Source organism: Manacus vitellinus, unplaced genomic scaffold, assembly GCF_001715985.3.
Source record: "Manacus vitellinus isolate BGI_N305 unplaced genomic scaffold, ASM171598v3 scaffold_13_pilon, whole genome shotgun sequence".
Taxonomy (NCBI): Eukaryota; Metazoa; Chordata; class Aves; order Passeriformes; family Pipridae; genus Manacus; species Manacus vitellinus.
The window spans coordinates 15144860-15163742 of record NW_021938999.1 but is presented as its reverse complement, the minus strand read 5'-3'; the positions used below and the strand labels follow the sequence as shown (position 1 = coordinate 15163742).

Sequence of the window (18883 nt, the reverse complement as noted above, 5' to 3'; positions counted from 1 at the left end):
GTAATTTTGTGGTTAGTTTGAAGTACAAGTTCATGTTCAGTCAAACTCTTTTGCTTAATGAATATTGTCTAAATTTGATCTTGGATCAAAGAGAACTCACTGTGTATAAAACAAGAGAAATAACACTTCCCTGTCCTGGAGACATTACATATAAACACATTAGTTTCACACAGGGTTATGATCCAATTCCTGATAACAAAAGAAAAGACCTAAAATATTTCTAATCTGAAAATTCCATAGAGGACCAAGTTTTATTATTATTTCCTCTTATTTCCTTGTAACAAACAAGATCTGGCAACATTCTTCTGCCATCAGTTAGCACATCCTCCTGAGGATCAGTGGGGTCATCCAAGTGGTGGTTGTGCTACTTTCGTTGAGATTCCAGAAGATATTATTGAGTGATTACTCACCTGTTGGATTAGCTTTCTCACTTTCTTGTTGTGTCCTGTCAGCACTCTCACTTAATATGCTGCACTACCTAACAAAAAGTTTGGTGTAACTATTCCTTCCAGTACTGCTGAGGTGAGAGAGCCAAGGCTCTCTGTAATGGAGACCTTTGAGCCTGTGTAGTGGATTTTTTAGGTGAGATGCAGTATGCGTGGAACTGGGCCCACCCTTTAATCCTAAGGTTCATCTGCCAGGGCCGAGTGAGCTTGGACTGTGGCAGTGAGGTCCTCAGGACGTAGCTTTGATTAGAGTGTCCTCTTAGATGGATGGCCTTACAGGGCTAAGTGAGCTCCATCTACCCTGGTTTGGGATTAGAGTTGTCCTTCTCCTAGGATGACTGCCAGAAGGCTAACAAGCTTATCCTGCCCAAGGATGTATTGTATCTGACCCTGTGGTTTTGACCCATCTGGCATGGGTGACCCTACCAAGGCATGTACCATCACCAGCATAGCTCACAGCCACATAGGGCTACACAGGCTACATTACTATTAAAATGATTAGGGCAAATCTTTCGCTTCCTACTTTTCTGCCACCTATCTATATTCAATCCCAGGGAAATACCCAGGAACAACCCTTTGTCCTGACCACCCTTGCGGGACTTAACAAATATATGCAGAACGTACTGAGCCTGGGCAGCAGCTGTAGGTGAGCCAAAACCAAACAAACGAACAAAACTGTTCCGGCCTAATGGAGACCAGAGCAGACATGAATTCCCACTTCGAAAAGGTGCAGACATAAAGCAGACTTAGCAGCCACATGATATACAGATCTTTTCTCCATCTCCTTTATCTGTTGTAAGAATTTCTGTATGACAGAATTTGAAAGTCGACATAACTATATGAACTGCAATGCCGAATGGACAGGTAGTGACATAAAAAAAAAGTTTTACAGATGAAGCACTATAATGCAAGTTGTTATTTAAGTGTTTTTTAAAGTTTTGTCTATTAAATAAATGAAGATATGATTACCTGTGCCCTGTGTCTACTGTATGTTACAGTACTAATGAAGATACAGGTTTCATTAACTTCAGTGAAGGCCACATAGCTCCTTTTGTGGTTGCTCACCTTCTTTAGATCTGCAAACATAGTTAGAAAGAGACAGAAAGAAAGAGAGAATTCCTGCTGTGGTTCAGTGTATCGTCATCAGAAGAAAGAGGCAGCCTTTAGAACTGGTTTTAAGTTATGGTTATGGCAATTCTTGGACCACCCCAGCTTTAAATTTTCTAAACATTTCATTTTGCTTTATGGTTATAATGTTTAGAATTTGTTACTGGTTCTAGTAGCTGCAGATCTACTTATTTATATCATGCTCCTGAGTTTACATTTCACTCTATCAGTTAAACTTAAACCAGTTCACACAATATGTCAGAAGTATTTTGTGTTAGAGTTCTTAGATTTACAGGCTCAACGATTTCATTACAATTGCTCTGGATCTGCAGCAGCTGTAGCAAATCAAACTATGGTTCACAGACTTTACATAGCAACTCACAATTAATTTGGAGTTCTTTTAATGGGCTTCCTTACTGTACATAAAGAGTGCAAATGTACACAGAACCCTTTTTTTTTTTTTCCTATTAAGAAAACTCATTGTTTTTCTCTTTAGGACAGTAATTATAGATATTCTACCCCAGCAATCAAATACAGGATTTGCACTTCAATTTTCAAATACTCTTTACTCATAGGTTTCCAGGCATTGTTTTTTTATTTATCTGTCAGCATTTACTTAACTGGAGATTTTACTGCTGAAACAAACCCAGGTTTGACAGAGATCTGTTGTATTTGCCTTATTAACAGAAAATAAGCAGTAAACCCACCTTGTTTACTCTTCAGAGACCCAGCACTGTACTACATGAGGACTCTAAAGTCCTGGGGCATCTGTGTTTGTACTCATCTAAGACTGAATCCTAATATTTGAACATCTGTGTTACCATCCTTCCATCTACTGTTTAAAACCTTATAAGAAGTCTCCTAAAACACCCCTTGAGGTAAGAACACGTACCTATCCAACTGAAAAGATGCTGAGGCAGAGAGACTGTCTGCCTTGCCTGAGGCCATGCATTTCTCTTGAGTTGAAATTGTGAGTACCTTTCTACTACTTGTTTTGTTACAAAACTTGTTGTGTGAGGGTGTAAGACTTGCAACCCTTACACAGCAATTTGAGGACTGTAATGAGAAGATTCACCCTGTGAGAACATTAACCTAGGGAAAAAAATCCAACTCCTGCATATACTGATATGTGAACTTTCCCTTTCTCCTCTATTCTGTTAGGTTTCTTTCCAGTGCAGGCATCTTTCACCGTGCCCAGCAGCCATTCCCAGCTTTCCCATGCCAGCACCTCTTGCTGACAGCCAAAGCCAGAATATCAAGCAGCAGCTCCAGCTTCTGCTTCTGTGCCTTTGCCCCAACCCTTCCCTTGGCAGGCAGGGAAGGAGCCTGAGGCACCCTCACAGCCCACCCTGCTTGAGAATCAGGTTTCAGACAAAAAAGCTTTGTCCTTGGGCACAGATATGAAAATCAGCTTGTTTGGGTATTTCTGACTCTACTGGAGCTCCAGCCTGGGTCATGTGTTTGTAGGGAGCCAAGGAGTTGTGTAATGGCTGGGATGTGTGGGGGTTAGAAATGCATGTGAGTTCATGTAAGCTCAGGCTGGTGGGGGAATTGCCCTTATTTGAATATATGTCTTGTTAGAATAGACCTGCTGCACCCTACATCTTATCTAAATACAAAATATCAAGCAGCTCCCTTATGCCTTCTCTCTTCCAGTTCAATTTAACCAGCTGGAAAATGAAAACAGAACTTTAAAACTGGGGAAATTGTTTTGAACTTGTTACACTAACTTATTGATACCACCTCAGGATACCCAAAGTATACGTATTCAATCTGTTGAGCATCTAAGATCCCAGCTGAAGCCTGGAAAAATTAATAAATAACATCCTACAACAGCTTGGAGGGGAGTTTTAGAGACAGGTGAGATTTGGGAGTTTGCACTTATGTTTACTTTATTCACTGAATAAGATTTTAGCTTTCATAGTGTAAGCCCACATTTTGATTTTTGTGTCCTGTTTGAAAATACATACCATAAATTAGAGAGAGTATTAAATTTTCCATAACAAGATCCTTCAAAGAAAAAATTCCATTTGGAATATCTCAGAATCAGAAGTGTTTACATTTTGTAGACTTATGATGAGAGAGAATGAGTTTTTGAGAAATTTATTATTTGTACTTTTTTTTTTTTTAGGAAAAATGCAAGAATCACAGAATCACAACCAAAGGAGAATCTTCACTAACCGTAACAGGCACCAGATCATGCCCCTTTACAGCAGATCTTAATGGTCAAATGCAGAACACTTGTATGCCTCAGTACTACAGAAAGGTGCCAATAATAACAGTCCCACTGGGGAGATGATAAACTCATCCATGTTGGGGTCTGTGCTTGGAGTCAGAGCCTGCATTGCCCTCTCCACTGACAATATCTCAAATACTCATGCTGAGCTACTGCCTGACAGCTGGCACATCAGCATAAAATCCACTGCAACCTGTAGTTGTGTGTAAGAAATGGAGCAAATAGCTGTGTGATTTAGCTTGTGCTCCTGTGGTTTAACTGCTGCTGGCACAGTTTCCAGCTGATTCAAAGCAAGCCCAGGTATGTGAACATGACCTGCTCTTGGAGAACTAACAGGTAGACATGACCTCCTCCCCGCTCCTGATTATGCAGCAGCCTCCAGGAGTCCTTGGGCACTCTGATGATTTACTTCTGCCCTTTCACTGAAGCTGTATTTTTCCTCTGTCCTAGTAGTTCATATGTTTTGTTCTTCTTGAACAGATATGTCTGCTCTCGTCCATGTACTCTACTATTACATTTAATACCATTTCACTGTAGTATTGTTCTGGGTTCTTTTCAGTTTGCTGGCATGCAGTAATTTCTTATTAAGTCTTTCTCTCCAAATATCATTATCTTTGGTTGACTACCAAATTTGTTTTAGTGCATTATTGTCAATGCACATATTAGTTTTCACTTGCCTTTCTTTGTGATTCTTTTTCTGTATAAAACAGTGTAAAGTATAAAGACTTAACATGAATTTAATGCTCCACCCCATTAAAAAAAGGGCAATTGTTAGTGCCTAAAATGCACCTTGCATAATCCTAAATGATTATATGAATGAGATCTTAATTAGAGAGAACTTTATTGTTTAATTAATGTATTCCGGACATCTGTAGTTTTCATTTATAAAAATCTAGTTCTTGCCATGGGTATATTTTTAAGTGACACATGATGCAAAAAAGAGATGAAGTTTTCTGGTATTTGTTAGTTGCAAATACCAAGGTGGCTGCTTAGCACTTGTAAATCTGATGCTGTTTATCATCACAACAGTTTAATCAGGCTTTTTTTTTTTTTTTAATACTGACCAATCCCACAGGCATCTAGTCAGATAAGTAATTTTACTGGCATGTATAGATGATTTAAGGTTTGAGACTTACAGATATTTAAAATGTAAAGGGGAGAAGCTACTGTCTAAAAGCACATTTGGGGGGGGTAGAAATAAGATTTAAAAGCAGAACCTTTTTCCTTAAAGTAGGAAAGGATATGCAACTGGAATCTTTTATTCTGATCCACTTGGTAGCATGCTGTTTAATGACTCAAAGTGATAATGTACTTAAATGGTTAATGCAAGGGTTGATCCTCCTTTAAAACTGAGCTGGGAACAAAAGCTGAAATGACTTTTGGAAAGGGAGGGACGGGAGGAATTCTGACCCTTCTCCCGGCGCTTTACAACGTGAAACCACAAAGCAATTGAGGAATCAACTCACGGCATGTGGATTAAAACGCTTCCTAGAAGCAGCTAGTACTGTACATTGCCTCAACCCTCCCTGAACTTTCTCAGTGAATACAGCAGCCTGACAGCCTGGCTTCCCGCTGGGTGGATCCTGCAACTCCAGGAGGGAATGGCACTTCTTGTTTTTAATTAGCAAAGGTGAAAGGTGAATTAAAACTAGCTGTTTGGCAAGTCAGAGCAAGGGGCTGAATTCTGAAGAGCACCAAGGAGGAGGGTGCTTTCTCCTTTTTTCCTTTTTTTTTTTTTTTTCCCTCCCTCCTTCTCTGAATGAATTGCCTTGCAGGAGGGACTGAAAATACAGCTTCTTCCTGAATCCAGTGGCAGAGTTACTAGAGACAGCTCAAGACACAACACTGCAGAGTAACGCCTTGGAATGTCCTCGCACTTTATAAACAATTGTCCTAGGGAGGGAATATTTTTACATGACATTTGCACAGCTTGACAAATGGCTAGCTGAGGCTGTGTGCTGCTCTGATGAACATTGAGTATCATACAGAGATACCCCACAAACTGACCAAAGAGAGCGATTTAACTGCACTGGGAAAGTAGAAGTGGAAGTTGGAGCCTTAAAAACACCCCACCAAAACAACTAACAAACAAACAGCAGCATTTAAGTGAAGAGAGCAAGAAATTTATCTTGGGCAGGATGGCATCTGCCCAGGACCTTTTTATCTTGGCACTATATGGCTTGTTACTAGAGTTACCGGCTGGATGTCACGCAGCGGATACGAGGCAGCCAAGGTTACGTCTGTCACATAAAGGTAGGTCAGTGTGTCAGGTTTTTAAAGACTTTATGCTAATGCAGGTTCATTGACTTCACCGAATGTACTGCATAGGGGTTAAATTATGGTCCTCTGACAGAGTAAAATGTTCCTGTTAAGGAATCTTGTGAATTATTTCCTTGTACTAAACTGCATCCTTGAGCAAGTTTACTGAATTCTGGAAGACTTAAGATACTTACAAGTGATGATTTTATCCTACTGAAATACTCTAACAAAAAGTGTGTTAGATTTGCATGTCATTCTCACTTATTCTCCATTCTGTAAGGAGGCTGCCAGGTCTCTTAATAGGAGGGAAAGAAATTGAGAAGATAACCTGAAATTATTGCTGAATAAATGCACTCTTGTGCATCATGTAACCCTTAAACAATTAAATGTCTGTTTCGCTTTTAGAATTCTATCTGTCTACAAATATAGCTAAGGCAAAAAGACTGAATTCCTGTGAACCATATGATTCATTTTCTAAACTAGCAAGTGTCATCACACTATAATTAAAATGACTAACTGCCAATGTAAGTCTGTTAGCAGTTTAACTGAGTTACCCAAAGAAAAAAGTGTTATTTTTTCCAACATATGTATGTAGAATACTTACAACTTTTTTGTTTGTTTGTTTTAAATTATTTAAGTTTCAGTTACCTGAAGCATGAACCATTCTTCCCTAGCCCATTCAGAGTGTCCTTATTCAGTTCTGGATTGCATGTGGTTTAAACTCTTCACTATGGTTTAGGTTTAATCCTGTATATATATATATAAATACCTGTGCACAACCATGGCATTTCAGTTCTTTGCAGCAGTACATACATTTGTAGATTATATATTTAGATATGTATGACAGACAACTATTGCAGTAGGAGCAAAAAATATGTGTACAAGATAAACTGATGATTGGCCAATTAATAATGTTTTGATATTACCTCTTGTGCATAGACGAAAAGAAAATACTTTTCTGCTGATACTATTGGGAATGAGCAAATTCTAATTTACTCAAGAACATTTTAGTGGTTATGCAATTGATAACTAAGCTGCATCAGTGTGAAGTACGTTAGAACACCTATTTTAAGTATGGATAAAATTTCAGAATTAACATCAGCCAGAGCTCCATGTGTTGACAGGTTTACTCTAAACAAGGTTTAATTGTGTTTTATATAGCAAGCTAAATTACCAGTTATAAGGAAGGGAGAAACTGAATAGGATAATTGGTCTGAATGTCTTGCTAGGAAGCTATAAGAAATGAGGTTTGCTTTTATAGGGCAGTGAAACACATTTTAAAAAAATAAATGTTTGTCATGAAAAGCTTTCTTGTAAGTAAACAATTAACTGCTCTGAATGAAATAAATAATATGACCTCTCAATATATAAACCACTCATGCTTTAACCTGTGATTTCAGAGTACAGTAGGAATGCTGATTATATAATTCTTTCACATCTTTTGTTGTTGAAAATGTGCATTTGAACACTGATTTACTTCTAGATGTAATTACAAGGGCTATAATTATTATTTATATTTGTTTGCTTGTGATGGGGAAGAGAGATGAGACAAATAGACCTAATGTTATGTTGGTTCAGGACTTTGGCTTAACTGCCAGTTTTGGCAAGCTCCCCACTATGGTGCTGCAATGATTAACTGCTTCTCTGCTCACTTGTAGTACTAATTACTTTTCTGATGGTTGCAATCAGTGTGCACACTGTATATACTACTTCTCTTTTCAGCAGTGAGCCAGTAATTTGGCCATAACACATCATAACTCTGACATCATAAGTCTAACATTTTCTAAGCGATCTTAAAACATCCATTTCTCACAGAGAGCCAAATGAGGGCCCTGCCTGGTGGCAGTTCACTCAGATCCAATGACACAGGAAGATTTGTCCTCATAAATTCCCTCCCATGAAAACACATATTTCACCTTGTACAATACCCCATCTCATTTTTCCCACTTATGAAATGTGACTGATTTTACAAGCTGTGTTGCAGTAAGTGAGTGCCTGACCACCTATCCCCAGCCAAAAGCTGGAAATGGCATACCTGCCTGCCACCCTGGGAACAGCTCCTGCAATCCTCCCAGCCAAAAGAATGTAGCGACCAAGCATGAAGACAATGAGCAAATGTGGCTGCTGTCTTCACTAATCAAAGAGGAACAGCAGGAGGGTCCCTCATCTTAATTGCTTTTACTCCATCAAAAGGCTGCTGTGGGTATCAGTGAGGTGCAGGGTAGTTACAAAGAAGTGGTCATGCAACCTCTGTGCACAGAGTTGTTTCAGCCTGTCCTGTGAGCTGCTGCTGTGGTACAGAGGATGAAGCCCACTTGCATACATTTTCAATAGCTGTAAATTCAGTTAAAAATTTTGCTGCAAAAACCTTGAAACCTGAAAGTGAGCAGATCTGTTCACTGCCTCTCCTTGGAACTGCAGGTGCTCATGGCTAATTGGGATCCAGACCATTGCAAGATCTGCTAGTGCTGACTGGAAAGTTAAAGGCTCTGTGATGAGTATGACATATGGACATGAGATTTTTTTGTTGTGAAAGAATACTTAATTAATCTATTTTAAAGTCTTGTTTCTTTAAAGAGCCAGAATAAGGCTTCCACAAATTAGAGACTCATTTGGTTTTTATAAATTCACAAATTTCTCTTTTTTTTTTCTTCTTTAAAAGTGATTCTCAGTGAAAGTGAGGTAGTGATCTGACAGTGAATGAGAACCTTTTGCTCTCGCTGCGAACCAGACCTTCACCTGCAGCTCACACGTGTCTCCAAACCCACAGCAACAAGATCAGGTCCTAACCCTGGTGCAGAGGGGTCGCTTGATGGATAGGAATACCACAATCCCCTTGACAATTATTGTGCAACCCCTGTTTGACTCTATGGCCATTTACTCTGCTTCAGTGGGAGTTAATGAAAGTCTTACATTCTTGAACTACTGTTAAACCTGTCAAGTCAATGCAAAATGGTAATGGTGATTTTAGGTAAAGGAGAAGATGGTCTTTATTCACAGTAAACTCAAATGTGGATTTTGCTATTCCTTTATATGAGATTAGAACTTAATCCTATAACACCTTACAGCCATTTTACGGTTCTAACTTCATTTTTAGTAAGTTGAACTATGTTTATACCCAGGACTTGAAGATGTTTTCTTCAAACAATCAGCTTGTGTCTATTAGAAATTTTACACTGCAATTAGTAGCACTTGTGGTATTAGTGATATGATTGTACTAAAGGTCAGTGTTTGATGATGACCAACTAAGATCTGTGTGCTCCACTAGCTTCATGTTGATTTGTAGAGATAAAAATATTACAGAGAAATAAATTTCTACATTATTAAGTTATAGGTTGATGACTACCTTTAAAAATAATTAGCTCATTTTACATACAGTACAGACCCCAGCTAATTAGGTGTTAATGGAAACCAAGCTTCAGCCCCTATTCTTTATAGGCTGCTGGTTAAATTCTTTCCCGGTATCCCATAGATTGAGTTCTCGCAATGGGAAATATACAATTAAGGTGAAATCAGCACACACTGTGTGTTAAAAAGAAAGTATTTACATTGCAGATTGAAATGGATTGGGTTTCCAGAGGACAGGAGGGATATATTTATATAAGCCTCATAGAGCTGCACTGGAAGCATGAGGACCTAAAAGGCTCATGAAAGATGTAATTGTATAATTCAAGTATTATGCATGGTGTGCTGTGTATTTCTAACTGGTTTTGGATTATTTTTTTTCTCTAGTTCATGAACATGGTAAGGAACAAAGGTAATATAGTACGAAAATGAGATGAGTGGTCTCCATACAATTTTATTGCCGCAATGGGATCTGGTGCAGTCAGTTACGTACAGCGATTTGCAGATCTTGAGGGATATGTTTTCTGTTTTACCCAGTACATTGCTCTTGAGTGACTTGACAAATTTTGGAATTACCTGACCTCAGGTTGTGTAGCTATACACTGGACAATGGTCTTGCCTGGAAAAGGTATGATTAAGAAGCAGTTGTGCCTGTCTCACCCACCCAAGTATCTCTCTTTTACTTGCTTGCAACTTTCTACAGTAGAGTCAAGCTGCAGCAGGCAGAAGGAGAGGACTGAACTTAAAAGGAATTCATCTGGGTTAAAAAATTTATTCTCCAAGCATAAATACTTCAAACAAAAGCACCAGATAGCTAAGGAAGGGAGAGCTGAAATTTTGCAGACAAAAAGTGATACTTCCCATGTATTCAGATTTTAGTACGTAAAATGTATAATATAAAATATTTAATGTAGAAGAATTTAGGTTTCTTAGGGCTGAGTAATAATCTTTGAGGGCTGCTGAGATCTGTTACAGCAGAAAAAATATTTCATTGCCATTTGCAGGGACCAGAGTTTCAGCACACCTACTTCAGCTTTCTTGATATTTGCAATTTAGATTTTATTTTAACTAACACTAAGAGTTTCACTATGCTTATCCATGGTATCTTACTCTCTCTGTTCTTTAGCTAGGTGGCAGTAAAATTTACTAAGAGGCTAACAACTAAATTCAGTAACAAAAAATGTAGGGTTTTTTTAGACAGGCATTTCTGAATTCTGAAGTAGCAAATATATTTAATACAAGTATAGTATTTTCAATTAGTAATCAACTGGCTACCCAAATCATGGCTAATTAATGTCTAGCTACATAACCTATAACTGAATCATGACTGATTCAATTTCATGCATGAAAATGTTTTCTATTTTTAACAGCTTTCCCTCTAATAGAATTTCGTTTTGAATGACTCGGAAGAATTAGTTTTCCTACCAAAGCAAATTCAAGTTCAAGAAAGTTGCTAATTCATGCTAGATGTAAATCATTTTGAATTTGCACCAGAATAAGGATTTGACTTCTGGTCTTTGCTTACATATAGTTCAGAGAAGTCTACATCTGAAAAAGATATATAATACTGTGTATGTATCTTTAAAACGTGTGTGCGTATACATATAACAGATTGAAGTTTTTATATTTCTTACAGTGAATTAAAGAGCAATATCATTCCAAGGGTGTAAGAAGTAAAGAGCTGTATTATGACTCCACATCTACGTGTGTCTAGCTATAAGGGCTAATAGCCAGAATTATGAGTGTTTGGAAAAACCAAACGACAAGCAATGTCTTTTTACCCAAATGCTCGAGGCCACATAGAACTCAACCTCAGTTTGGAAATGTCCTAGAGAAGTATGCACTCTAGGCCACTTCTGGGGCAGAGAGAAGAGCTTTTACATCCCATCTCCCACCTGATAGGCAACTGATTGTTCGACAACACTTAGGACAAGATTTAGGTTTATTATTCATCCATATCACAAGAAGTGACTGCTAGCAAGTTCAGGAGTGCTTACAAGTAATCCTGGAGTGACTTGCTCACTGAGACAGGAATATTTTTGGCAGAGAATTCATGCTAGTTCCTCTCATAACTGCATTTTGTTGACAAAGGCTTCTGTAAGTATTGCTGCAGCAGAACTCTGAAGCGATAAGCACCGCCGCCGGGGATGCAAGAAGCAGACGGTTTGCTGCCTAACATCAATCACTTGCCTGTTTTTGCTTTAAAGAACTAAGTACCATCTGAAGGTGCAAGACCAGAATATCCTGCATGCTGCTGCTTCTCTGCAGCTAACTCCCTGCTTTCAAAGTGATAACACCATCTGCTATTTTAAACTCTTCATCAGATATCGTACTCATCATTATTTCACTGAAAAAAAGTGTTATATTTTACTGAAATGCAAACAAGATTAATGCTGTTTACATGATTTACGGGATGATGTGCAAGGGTGAGCATCTGTGTCAGGCCTTTTGAGAAACTTTTGGTCAATAAATATTCTAAAAGTGTGCAATGGAAATATTACATATTATTAAAACTACTGTCTTGGTTTTCTTCATGTAGCCAGGCAAATATGATGCAGTTATAGCATGCAGACAGCATTAATTAGAAAAATTATAATTTCTTTAAAAAATTCATAACTGGAAGGGATAAAGATGATAATCTTCATTTTACAGGGGAAAAAAAAAGCCCTCTTGAGTATACTATTTAAAATGTTTTGTATTGGTTAGTTAATGTCTGGCATTTGTTTAAATCAGTTAAGGATTCAGGATTAAACATGAAAGAACATGTTAAATGAGAAAAAGAATGAAAATGTTGCATTATAAAAGTCTGTAGGGCACTTCAGCTGTAATTTCAAACTCTGTAAAGAAAGGACATAATTAACTTTGAAGAAACAATATTTGAGAAGTTTTAAAAATAAACTCCATCTTTAAATTGGTGAAAAATTTAAATTGCCATCACCAAGATTCAGTCTGAGGAACTGAATCTACTGAGGTTGCTGCATACATTAAAACAAATGAAACAATCAGGATTCTCTCAGAGTACAGCTTCAAAAACAAATATTACCAACGTATTGTTTCCCCACTTTTATCATCTCATATTGACAAATTCCTATTTCCCTTGATCTCAATTCTTCTGATCATCTTCAAGGCTACAAATTCTTATTTTGGAAGAGAGATTTCTCCCTGTTAAAGAATTCAGTTGAAGGCTGAATTCAATGTGCTTCTCCTCTAGGCATCTTCTGTTAGTTTCAGCTAAAAATTGATATGCTTTCCCTCATGCTGCATCCTTTTGGCAAACTGTTTTATAGCAGTCAAAAGACTATTTTTTTTTTCCTTTCGAAACAATGTAAAGCAGGAATGTATCATTATGTATTCAGGGTTTTTTCTTACTCTGTGATGATTTTCATACCTATAAAAATCACCCAAGCAAAAGTATTTTGAGATAGATTTTTGGGTTTTTCTTTTGAAGAAACAACATTGCAAACACAGGGAATGGTTTCTCTGTTTTTTTCTCAGGGTTTCTTGGTGACATTTTGATGTCCCTTTCAAAGAATTTGTAAATTGCAGCACATTACAATCGAGCATCCGAATACACTGTTTAGCTGCACTGCTCTTGGTGAATATATAATCTTAGTGAAAAATCTTTGTTCCTCTTCTAGTCTATTCATTCTTATTTCACCTGCAAATTACAGGACCTCGAGTGCAATGGCATGTCAAAGGTTTCTTTTACAATTTCTGTGCAAGTACGTACAGGAGGTCTGGAACCACAAAGTTGTCAACGAAGGGATGCCTGCCAAACATCTTGGCCCTGGCATGACACCCAGCCTGTGTGTGTAGCCAATAGCTGCAAAACTTGGATCGCTCGTGTAGCTGAAAAATAATTTCTGGTGGGATAAAAGTTGGATCTCATCTTTAAATTACTTTTTACTAGTCTCAGGTGAAAGCACATAATTGGCTGTTGTTTCTGTCATCTCTTCCTACCTTGTCTCAGTAGAGTACTTGGCATGTTTTATTACCTCTTCTGTCAATCAGAATCTGCTCAGTTCTTATTAAAAGTCAACAAGAGTCATCCAGTTACATGTAGTGATCTATGATTTGTTCCTGAATGCAGTGCTGTGTTTCAGACTGAAACTTTATTTGCCCCATGGAAGTGCCATCCTTTTACCTTGTAAAATCCACAATCCAAAATCAACTATGTTTACCAGGAAGCACAAATACTCTGTCATGTTGCCTCTTTGCCTTCCATGGAGAAACATGGTACAGTAGCACTTCCTGTAACTCATCTGCCTGTTACTGATTGACTCCTGGTACTTATATCTCCAGTATAAAGGAATAGATTAAAAACTGAAGTTTTGAATCCTTCTGGGGGTTAAGAAGTCAACACCAAGGAAACCCTGTAATGGTCTAATGGCAAAGACTAGTTTGCCATAGACATGTAACATTCAAAAATTATGTTAACATTCTTAGTTGAATTTGCTTGACACAAGTTTTTATTTCAGAAACCTAGTTGTGAAGGACACATTTCTAGTCAAGGAAGATTATATGACAAATATGAGACTTGTCTGCTTTGTGCAATCTATTACAGTATAGTTCAAAGGATCCCTATGAATACCTAATGTCAAAATACAGAAATAAATTAAAGGCCAAAAGTTTTTTTTTATGAAAAATCAAAAAAAGAAACCAAACTCAACCAAACAAAGCCTGTTAGCCAAAACTGGGAGAAACAAAAAATGTCACTGATGACTTCTTTTATCTCTTTGGCCTGAGCAGAAGGTGCCCATTATTTATAAGAACTTGATGACAAGCAATATATAGTACTCTTCATACTGTGATTTGGCAGGAACAGCTAAGAAAAAAAGTTGTTAATGATCCTTGTGAAATCATGTTGCTAACATTTTTACTTCATCAGTAATGAAGAATTTCATGTTTTGGGAAATTCACTTGTTCAGTTCAGCTTTTGCAGCTTACCTTCTTTTTCTATTTTTTTCTAACTCCCCCAAACTATATTTACATACAAATATAAAAGGTTCTCAACCAGATCCTTCCAGTATGATGATGTTTTTTGGGATTTTTTTTTTCAAACTGTTTGCAAAGTGACTCTGTAAACCAAGGAACCAGTGCTTCGAAGATAGGCATTCAGTGAAAGATTTCACTCTTCTTAACATCCTTAATGTATCTATTCTCTACTTCTTCTGTGTTTATTTTTATCTAAAGGATTCCTGACTTCATACTGTGAAGCAATTGAAGCTTCTGTGGGGAGTCAAACAATGGGCTTTTTACTGTTGCTAAGTTTGCTTTATAGGCTTTTTCTTACAACACATTTGTTTAATAGGCCTAGTAAAATGTTGAATGCAGCTGTAAATATATCTTTTATTTGTTGATGTGCAATAAACATCACAGGGACGTTGGCCTTTTCTTATTCTGATCTTTCTGACACTGATGAAAGGAAATTGTACAAAATGAATGAAAAGTGCCTTAAACTGATTGCAGAAAACAACAGTCCCCACATACCTAAGGGTTAGTACCTTGTTTCTCTTTTAACAGATGGTTTCTCCCAGCAGTGTTACTAAAACTTAATAATAGTAAAATAATAGGTTACTTGATGTGAGGGAATTATTCCAGATAGCACTATTCACTGGGGTCATCACTGAAGGTCATTTTTCATCCAGAAAGCTAAAGGTTAGCAAGCATTGCTCAATTCCATGAGCTCCTGCAACTCTTTAGTTATGATTAAGCCAAGTGCTTTCCTGTGGATATATGGTAAAAGCCAAGAGTAAAGGAAAATAAACCCATTCCTTTATATATTAAATATGTCATCTCAGTTGATTGAGAATAGTATGATGCAAAGCTTGAAAATATGTGTTGTCTGGGAGCCCAGAAAGACGTAAGCTAAGAGATCTTGTTCTTATTAATGTTCTTGCTGAAAAAATGTCTTGTCTTTACATGCCTGTGTTTACATGCAGTAAGTCATTATTTTCTCTTCTCTGCTTATCTTAGGCATGGCCAAGTCCTCCTGCATATTTTCAGATTACACAAGCATCTGGGATAATAGTCATTTCTAAACATACTATTGAGATGGTGTTAAAGTATTCAGCAGGTTGAGCATTTATTATAGCTCAGAAAAAGCCTGTAAATAGTCCCAAGCTCTTTACTGATTCCATAGTATTCCTTGCTGAGTGACTGCAGCTTTTGTGGGTTAACACTCAAGCACTGCAATGGGCTATTTAATTTCTAAAATACTTGAATTTTTGTAAATAAACACTTCACATTTAGAAGAGAATGTTACAGTAAAGAGTGGTTCTCCAACTATAGCTCTGAATGTAGCACACTGTCCTGAAAGTTTACTGTTAAATATATGAACCCTTTAATACAAAAGTAGGAGAGAAGCCTGATTTCATTGTTAATGAGCACAATAGCATACCTCCTACAAACTTTTGTGATGAACAGGTTGACAAGATATTCCTTGTTCCTGACTTTACTTTCTGAAAGAGGTGATCCATTTGTTTGCTGCACTACATCTAAAAGCGTGTTTCTGTCTCTCTTGAGTTTAGGAAGATAATGGCCAGCTTAAAGCAGAGGCCTTGCTTACAGTCAGATAAAAGTAGGTAAGATGGATTTGAGATGAATGTCTGATGATGTTTGGCATGTTGCACATTCAAGAATAAAACCCTTTGGCTGGGAATGACTTACTGCAGAGTTTCCAAGCAACGGCACTTTTGCCCAGACAAAGTATAAGTGAAGATATTATTACTAAGTAGTATTTCTTTGATCTAATAATGGTCTGGAAGATGAGGATGGAGGTGTAGTCACTTTAGTGACCTGACCTAAGTGGCTCCCACGGCTGCTGGACACAGCTATCTCTGGACCACAGTAACGACTCTGGTGTGCTCTGCATCTGCTTTTGTGCACAATATGCTGATTTAGATTTAGCTTGATAAGCTTAGGTTAAGCAGCTTTAGTTTACACTAAATTGATGGCCTATCATGTTGAAATAGGTGAGCCACTCACAGCTTCCTGTCACAGAGCTCAGCTACTCTTTGGCCAAGAAGCAGTAAAAAACCAGGTTATATATAAGCTGTTTAAGTTATTTCCACCGTACACAAAGTGGCCTTATAGACTATATCCTAAATCTTTGATTCTATAAATATTTGGTCATGTGTGTGTACCTTTAATTAGACAAATTAGTCCATTGATTAAAAGTTGGGGTTTTTTGCAAGACCAAAGTCTAAGGCACAGATTCTTTGAGGCAATTCCTGTAGTGTGATTGATTAAAGTCAATCATGACAAAAGTTGTTCTACTTTGCCCGTAGCCCCGGCATTACCAAGCAACATGAAACACTGATAATTTTGATTAATGTGTATAATTTCACTTTCCATTTTATTCTATGGTTAAACAGTTATGAAAAACTTGATACAAATTATCATGCTCTTTTGTTATCAAGAAGATATTTTTAGAAGATGCTTCTTTGATGATTTTATAGATACTTTAATATGTGTGGGTACATGTCATTTAGGATTGTGAAATAGATATTAGAAGTGCTATATGTGGTCTCTGTAATTTTCTTGACACGGAACAACCCCTTACTTTCTTAGAAAATGTAACAAATTACTTCATAATATCAGGTTAATGGATTGGAATTTTTTTTGTGGTTTCACATTTACTGCTTTAATGTGTAATAGCACTAAAACCCTTGAGCTGTAAAATTAGGTCTCTGGGCTGTTGAAAACTCCTTGTACTCTTAATTTAAAAGTAAAACAAAACAAAAAGCTTACAGCATGGAGATTTGAAAATAATAGTAACTAATGTTTATACATTCTTGTGAAACAACTCCCGAATTGTGCTGTGAAGTTGATAGCAGCATAGAAATGCTCTACCTCGGGATTGTTGAAAGGTAACAGACATACTGACATGTACTGACATCTGATACTATTGCCTGGGAGTGTTGCAGGAACCCATGGGGAATATCTGAAAGTTAAACTTGTCATGTCCTAGCATGTTTTATATTTTAAATGGTGTAAACTATAAATTAACGCACAGAAAGTGTATTTCTAGTCTATGATGAAAAGGTGCTTCAGAGCCTTTCTGAATTAGTCATACGTTATATGAGTGACTGTAGCCCTGCTTCAACATTGTTGCCTCTGTGTTTAACTGTTCACAACACGATGGTAAGTTTCTACAGATGTTGATTTCTGTGCAAATTTTGCTGCAGTGATTTTGCTTTATAAGTGTTTGGTCCTTCAGTCTGTAAGGTCTGCTCTTGCAGGCATTGTAATTTTGATGGTAGAGGTTAGGCATTACAGCATCCACCTGAGCCCCATAATTATGCTTGCAAGTGCATTACAGTAGCACAGGGTAATAATGTGTTTCTGTTGGCATCTTGGAGTTCTGCAGTTGCTTTCGCAGGGATTGTAATAATGCTGGTACTACTTATTCACTACAGGATTGTTTACAGACTTTTAAAAATGCATCTGAGACCACTAAAGGGTGGAGGTAGACCCCCAAGAGCAGGTTGCATAATTGGATTAGAAAGCCCTCAGGTTGACCTTAATTCTGTTGATTGGACAAGATTAACCAATCAGTTCCTAACCCTAAGCATTTACTGATTTTTAACTCTTATAAAGACCTTACAGCTGCTGGTAGCTAGCTTGGATGGTGAACTCCAAAGATCTGATATGATGTTTGTCGAAGTTATGGTACCCATAAAACATGTCTTTAAACCAAATCCTTTTATAATTAAATTATTTCTTTTGGGAAAGATGAAAACCTGTCTTTCACTGAGGATTCTTCTGTTGGATTGATTGGATCACCAATAATGTGTTAATAATCTATTAGATTTGACAAACCTGGATGCATTTTGAAATTTTATGATGAAATTTCAACAAGCTCCTGGGATCCTCTAGTATTTGTCTTGCTAAATCTCATAATTTTTTTCCCAGTAGAATTATACAACCTATGTGTGAGAATAAAACTTCCTTCCATCTACCTATTGTTTTACCTAGTGAGACTGAAATGCCTTTGAGTAGCTTGACAGCAACAATAAGAAATATGAACTAGGACATGTCTCAATAGCAGGCAAAAATTAAAGCAGAAGATAAACTTGAAAAATGAAAGAAATATATTCCAGCCTCCTATATCCTTATATCACATATTCCTTGGGCTTCTTGTTTTCTTTCCTCTACTGAAGTAGTTTGAGATCTTTTCTTTATCACTAGCTTTTTTAGTATCTTCACTTCTTAACAAAACACTTAATTCTTCCAAAGTCATACTCACCTTTCCTTATCCCTAATATTTTCCTACTGCAGCACACATAATTTTATCCTGGGCACTGAAGTCTCCCTTTTAGCATCTCCCTCTCAGGTAACCTTCAACATTATTTCTTCAACACTTTTTACTTATTAACCACTTTTTTGGTTCCATAGGTGGGCCCAAAGTAGCAGAGGTAAAATTGTTTCTGCATGTGCTTGTTGATCGGTCAGTTTGCGTGTGCTAATTGAACAGTTGTCTGCTAAT

The 18883-nt window shown here is 37.3% G+C and overlaps 1 protein-coding gene across 1 annotated transcript in view; it reads left to right on the top strand.

Annotated features, from left to right (window-relative positions):
• Window positions 1-5832: 5832 nt before the first annotated feature.
• The window catches only part of SEMA3E (semaphorin 3E), a 133408-nt gene continuing 120357 nt past the window's right edge, over window positions 5833-18883 (top strand). The window contains exon 1 of the mRNA XM_008926499.2: window positions 5833-6042. Coding sequence (XP_008924747.2) covers window positions 5928-6042 — 115 coding nt within the window. The 5' untranslated portion in view covers window positions 5833-5927. The remainder of the gene's footprint in view (window positions 6043-18883) is intronic.